Here is a 6,459-nt window from a genome sequence, read left to right on the forward strand (position 1 = left end):
ACTGCATCATCATCTTTGTGCAGGAAAGTCCTGAGGCTGAAATCCATCACTCTCCCTTTCTAGGCTCCGAGATGTAAAAAAAAAAAAAAAACCTGTATAAATATGGAAAAAAACCTTACACATGCATCCTACAACATTTGTTGATGTAAATTGCTGGAGTTTATGTACAAGTGATAAATGGTAATAAATAAATATTGTTTTTGTGCATGTTTTACATGACTGTATGCCTTCAAATATACAATCTAGTCTTAGACTAGCATACATATGTTTGCACAAATATACAACCTGACATGTGGCTCACCCACCTCCCATCTGTAGTCTATTAGTCTCAACTTCTTGTGAAAAATCAGTATAATGAATCGGGAGCTAGATGCATAAATACTTGTAGACAAGTTTTCCAAGTATCAGTTCTAATTAGAACCAGGATGCTCTGTTAATTGGGAGGGGAAAAGCCTTTATTTTAATATAGGGATTTGGAAGCCAGCGAGAAGTCCTGTAGAGCTTCACAGAGCACCTGTGCTTTGAAGAGGTGGTAACTGGCACTCTTTCCCTCTTGATGATCTAGCTATGGAACAACATTTTGAAAGTACTTAACTATTAGTTATTGTGAACAGTGCTTGTCTGAAAAATAGCACCGTCTTTACTCGGCTCCAAAGATATCAATCTGCCTGAAGCTCTAATAACATGGTTGCTGCCCTCTCTCCTTTAAATGTTGCTGTGTGTCAACAAGGCTTTGCAGTGGCTCTCCTTGTCATGTATGGGATCACTTGACAGACTATTTCTGTTTTGGCTAATTCAAGGTTGAAGTAATAGCTGCATCTCTCTGAATCTTCTTTTTGCAGCCTGCTCCAGCTGGTAATCTCAGGTCCAGTACAACAGCCAACTCATGGGGCTCTGCCACCAGGATTTTATCCTCACATCCACACTCCTCCATTGGGCTATCCTGCTCATGCAGCACACCCTGCATTGCCTGCACACCCAGCGCTTCCTGCCCATCCTGTACAGACGTTCATACCTGGAATGACATTTCCATACAGGCCCATTCGCTAAAGAATCTCACTTAAACTATAACATGGACCCATTTTTCCTTGACTGGGGAAGCCTTACAGAGGAAGCCAAATGTTTTAGGAACTATATTTTTCTTCTTTTTAATTTAGTGCAGTTTGATTATCTAGAAGATGTTTTTCTACAGGAATAAAAGCAAGGCAGAGTGGTAGGCAGCACTTATCTTAAACAAAGGCAGTTTCTTTATTAACCCATGTTAATTGGATGAAAGAAAAAAAATGAGTCCCCTAGAATATATGGGATTTTTAAATGCTGATTTAACTTCCTTTTTAATGAACAATACCACTATATTCCTTAGTCTGGTACTTGAGTAGCACGCACGTCTGACTGGTGAGACCAGCACCTCTTGTTTTGTTTTTTTTTTTGAGAGGGCCAAAAAGAAAATAATTCATATGCTATTTATCTTTGTAAATCTTTGTATCTATACCTACAGAGGGGTGTGTACACTGTATATTTTTGAAATTACAGCTGTCTGCTTCAGAAGCACAAGATAGAAAAAAAATTTGCGCTTCCTGTCACAGGGAAACATTAAAGAGAAAATTGTAAAATGAACCTTTGCTTCCCACTTTCTCTTAAACGTTTACAAAATCCAGCTCATTAGGCCTTTATAAGAAAGGGAATGTATGCCCTTTGCCACAGTCTCTTGTTCTAGGGTCTCTAAAATGTCCTGTTTCACAAATTCAAATCTATATGCTTGTGAAATGTAGAGATCAGATCTGGTAGAGTTTAACTAATGCTGACTGGCTAAAATGAAGCAAATGCTCACTGTATAGTAAATCTGCTACAGCTAAACTATTTGCAGCTGCTCAAGTGGTTTTCATTAAACAGTATTGTCTGATTGCTGCAATAGAATACAAAATATATCCCATTAAGAGTTGTGGTGCCTTCTAGCAAAATGAAATGAGTGCAGTTCTCTAACTCCCTTTGGCTTCAAGAAGGGAGCTCTCTTTGTAGTAAGTTTCAGATGCTATGCTACTGATCAGAGAAAAGCATGATATGCATAACCATCTATTGGTAGTTGTGCCCACTTACTTGAAACATAGGACAAACATGGGGCTGGGGTTTGGCACTTAAAATACACTCAGATTCAAGATAAAGCCTGATGTTTATCTATTTTTTCCTAGTAAGAAAAGAATCTTCATCTGTGGAAGTTCCAAGTAGGTTAAAAGATCCTGTTTGTGTAATTATTTTAGTCCTGAAACTAAAAAACTACTATGCACAATGGAGTATGAAAAGAATATTGATGTTCATTACAGCATCTTTTAAGAGGTTACATAAAAGTAAAAGTGGAGGTAGTGATAGCTCTCTGTGTTTAGGGATGTTATCTGTTTTTGTGATTTTGATTTTTCAGTTCCCTGCATCTTGTTTCTCAAACTTGTGCTCAAAGATAGGTTCTTAATTTTATTTATTTTTTAATTAAACCTTGGATTTCTTTTGAAGTTCGCTCCCTCTTTTATAAGCTTTCCCTGTTAGTATGTCATTTATTTGAGAAGCTCAGTTTTAGCATACAAAAAAACTTAAAGTGCCTTGAAGTTCTCTGCTGTTGGGGCTTTGAAGCAATATAGTTTAATTTCAAATTTAACTGGTTTCATTTATAAATATTTCCCATACAGAACAAACAGGAAAAGAACCTATACCCTCTGTTCTTGGTCAGTGCTTGAGAGGTGGTTCTGGGTGAGTACCAAGATGATGCCAGTCTCTAAATGTCACAATACTGTCAACTGCTGCTTGGAGGAGTTAAAAACAAACAAAAACCCCTTGTTTCCTATATTTTGGAATTACTTGCTGCATTTTTCATAATGCTAATGTTGATTTAAATGTGAAGTATTTTCATAGTGATCATCAAATGTGAAATATCTATTGATCTTCCTTCAAAACCATGAAGTACCTAATGAAATATTGGTTTTATGGAGGAGACCATTTTTTTTATCCAAGGCTCGGTCCTTAGACCAGTGCTGTTTAGTATCTTCATCAGTGACTTGGACGAGGGCATGGAGAGTGAGCACACTGTCCAAATTCACAGATGACACCAAATTATGGGGCAAAGTAAACACAATGGAGGGTAGGGAATGGATTCAGGTGGATTTGGACAGGCTGGAGAAGTGGACAGAACAAAATAGGATGCAGTTTAACAAAGATAAGTGCAAGTATGGCACCTAGGGAGAAGGGTTCGCCAACACACTTACAGATTGGGAGATGACCTTCTAAGTAGCACAGCAGAGGAAAGGGATCTCGAGTCATAGTTGACTCAAAAATGAATATGAGTCAACAATGTGACAAAGTGATCAATAGCGCTAACCACACTCTATCATGCATTAACAGGTGCATCACAAACAGGTCTAAGGAGGTGATACTTCCCCTCTATGCGGTATTGGTATGGCTGCAGCTGGAGTACTGCATCCAGTTTTGAGCACCGCACTTGAAGAGAGATGTGGATAACCTTGAGGGCCCAGAGGAGGGCCATTCACATGGTTAAGGGCATGCAGGTAAGGTCCTATGAGGAGAGATTGAGGGACCTGGATCTCTTTAGCCTCCATAAGAGAAGGCTGAGAGGTGATCTAGTGGCCATCTACAAATTCGTTGGTGGGGTAGTGCAGCAAGGGTTTTGCAGATACTCTGTTTGTATTCTGTTTACCAGAGCTCCCCTTGGAGTAACTAGAAACAATGGCCACAAACTGACAGAGAGCAGATTTAGACTAGACATCAGGAAGAACTTCTTCATGATAAGGGTTCCCGGAATCTGGAATGGGCTTCCATGTGCGGTGGTGGTCTTCCCCTACCTTGGAGGTCTTTAAGAGGAGACTGGACAAAGACCTGGCTGGGGTCATCTGACCCCAGCACTCTTTCCTGCCCAGGGCAGGATGTCAGGCTCTATGATCTACTGAGGTCCCTTCTGACCCCAAAAAATCTATGAAATCTTTAAAGGGCAAGGAGCTCTAGGGTAAGGAGTAGCCAGCATCTGTTGTTACGTCAACGGTCTTCACCCTCTTATAGTACAGAAGACGCTTACACAATATAGTTTTTAGATACTGATCTCGGCTCCTGAGGAAGAGACAATGAGAGAGCTTATACTAGTAGTGCTCAATGTATGAGTTATCAGGGATCTGGGTTTTCCATTCACTACAGGAAAATACAGTAAAACACAGATTTCTTCCTTTAAAGAAGAAAAATGCAGGAAACAGTGGGTTTCCCCTTGCAGGCTGGCAGAGTTCCAGCCTGCAAGGGGCTGGGAGGGAGTGGAAGGAGGGCAGTTAGGCAGGGGGCGCAATGTTCACGTGCACACATATACACGCACATGGCCACCAGGCAGCCTGGAGAGCAGCTCCTACAGGTAAATGTTGGGAGGATTGAGGCCCCCATAGTGAGAGGCAGTTGGGCAAGGTTGGGGCTGGGGCTGCTGCCCAGCCTGGGTGATGCCAGGGCCGGAATGTGCAGCCTCAAGGCCTGGGCAGAGAGTGGGACAGAACCATGGACGGCTCATCCGGGGGTGGGAGGGGACTGGCTCCCTGCCACTGCATACTCCTGGGGAAGGGGGGCTGGGAGGCGCATGCCAACCAGATTTGTGTACAGGGTGGGGGTGGATGGGGGCTGCCTGCAAGCTTGGGCTCCCTGCCCTGCTGCCTTCCCCACAGGGCCTCCGCAGCCCAGTGGGCAGGACCTGACGCAGCAGGACAGAGCAGGGCTGGGAGGGGATGCTTGGTGTTGCTGCCACAAGCCAAGCACTGCCATAGCAAATGAGGTGCCCTCTGCCCACCTGGTAGCAATGGAAGGCACATGTCCGTGCTAGGTCTGCTGCTGCTGCCAGGCAGGCAGGAGGTGCCTCACCATGGCGGTGTTTGGCTTGCAGTGGTGGCACCAAACATCTCTGCCCTGTTGCACTGGGTCTCATCTGCTGGGCCCCAGGAGCAGGGCAGGGAGCCCAAGTCTATGGGGCGCAGCCCTGAGCAGAGCCCATGGGGTGAGGAGGAAAGGGAAATACACTTCCCCCTCTTTTCCCCCCACTCCCCCATGGGCTCTGCTCATGCCACCCATGGGGGAGGGGAAGCAAGGCTCTGCTCTGCTCCACTCCATTACAGCCACCTGCTGCAGGGACCTGTGGACCTGACCCTGTAGCCGTGGCAGCTGGGGGCCAGCAGGGGTGGGGGGGCTGGGAGGGGGTGATGGATCATGGGGGTTTTAATCAGAGAAACCCAGGATCCCTAGTTATCATTTTGCTACTAACGGTTGTTTGCAGTCCTCAGTCTGTCCACACTTAAGATCCTGTCAGTTCTCCTAGTCGCGTGTTGCACTGATTGCAGCTTAGCCACCTTTGGAGAACTGCAGGAAATGGAAGTAGCTTAAAAGTGTCTTGGAATAAGAGGTTGAGAACCACTGCTTAAAATCCATTGGTAAAACTAAAATTTTACATATGACATCACCATAATGAAATCTTTCAGGATGGCATGTACAAAATTGCTCATGTTGCCCTGGGATATTATTTTAGAGGAATTCTGTCAGAATATTTTCCTGTTCACGTGCAAAGATTGTAGTTCTAAAACTCTAAATAAAATGCATGAATTAGCTTGCTGGATCTGGAGAGAGGCTTACGTTATGAGTAGGGCACATTAGCATTATGTTTGGAAGTGCGCTGTTCATACTGTGTAGTGTAGGCATTGGTACCTGATTTGTGTTTCCTCATTTTAGAGAGAAACTGTATTGCTCCCTTTAAGGAGCAATAGTATTTCTAATAACTTGAGTCACTGAGAGTCGTACTGAAACCCCATTGGTATTTTCTGCTGAAAACTAATTTAGATTTGTTGGAGATGTGCTGTGCAAAGATGATTTAAACATGCATTTTCCTGTGATGAATGATCAGCTCTCATTAAAGTGATCAAGCTTCAATAAATCCAGATCATTTTTTCCCCCCAGAAGGGGCTGTTATCTGCCTCATCTATTGTCTCAGCTTTTCCCTCGTGAGTACCCTGTGTGTTAATTTGCGTTTCTTTCATTGCTGCCTTTCCTAAATCCCTGCTTCTGTGGCAGTTCCCTACTTCAGCACTTGCTCGTGTCGCACTAGTGTCGGCTGCTCCGACCGTGCTGCCATCTGTGCCTCTGGCAAACCTATCCTGTCCGGCCTCCGCCTTCCTCACCGGGGGATAGGATGAAGCGGTTGCTGTAGGCCGGGGGAGGGGAGCTAGCGTTTCCAGGACCCGGCTGCCGTGGGGCGGGAGCTGTGGGGGCCCGAGGCCCTCCCCCGCGCACGCGTCGAGACGGCGGCACTACTCGTCACGTGGAACCGGGCAGCCAATGGGGCGGAGGCGCCGCGGGGGCCGCCGGGAGGAAGTGGCGCTGCTGGCGTCGCCGCGGCTCCGACTTGGCGTTCAGAGGCGGCGCAGCCCGCCCCGGCCCGCCCCA

General features: G+C 45.2%; 1 protein-coding gene and 1 long non-coding RNA gene across 2 annotated transcripts in view; one reads left to right on the plus strand and one right to left on the minus strand.

The window, feature by feature from the left end:
- The window catches only part of LOC109290771, a 6,395-nt gene extending 5,933 nt beyond the window's left edge, over positions 1 to 462 (minus strand). Inside the window, exon 1 of the long non-coding RNA XR_002095680.1 lies at positions 286 to 462. This is a non-coding gene — a long non-coding RNA (uncharacterized LOC109290771). The remainder of the gene's footprint in view (positions 1 to 285) is intronic.
- Positions 1 to 1,617, plus strand: part of CUNH7orf26 (chromosome unknown C7orf26 homolog) — a gene marked incomplete at its 5' end in the record, with an annotated part of 20,725 nt that extends 19,108 nt beyond the window's left edge. The window contains 2 exons of the mRNA XM_019507392.1: positions 470 to 532; positions 843 to 1,617. Coding sequence (XP_019362937.1) covers positions 470 to 532; positions 843 to 1,050 — 271 coding nt within the window. The remainder of the gene's footprint in view (positions 1 to 469; positions 533 to 842) is intronic.
- Between the last annotated feature and the right edge of the window lie 4,842 nt (positions 1,618 to 6,459).

This window comes from Gavialis gangeticus, unplaced genomic scaffold (genome assembly GCF_001723915.1).
Source record: "Gavialis gangeticus isolate Ggan-Ray unplaced genomic scaffold, GavGan_comp1, whole genome shotgun sequence".
Classification (NCBI taxonomy): Eukaryota; Metazoa; Chordata; order Crocodylia; family Gavialidae; genus Gavialis; species Gavialis gangeticus.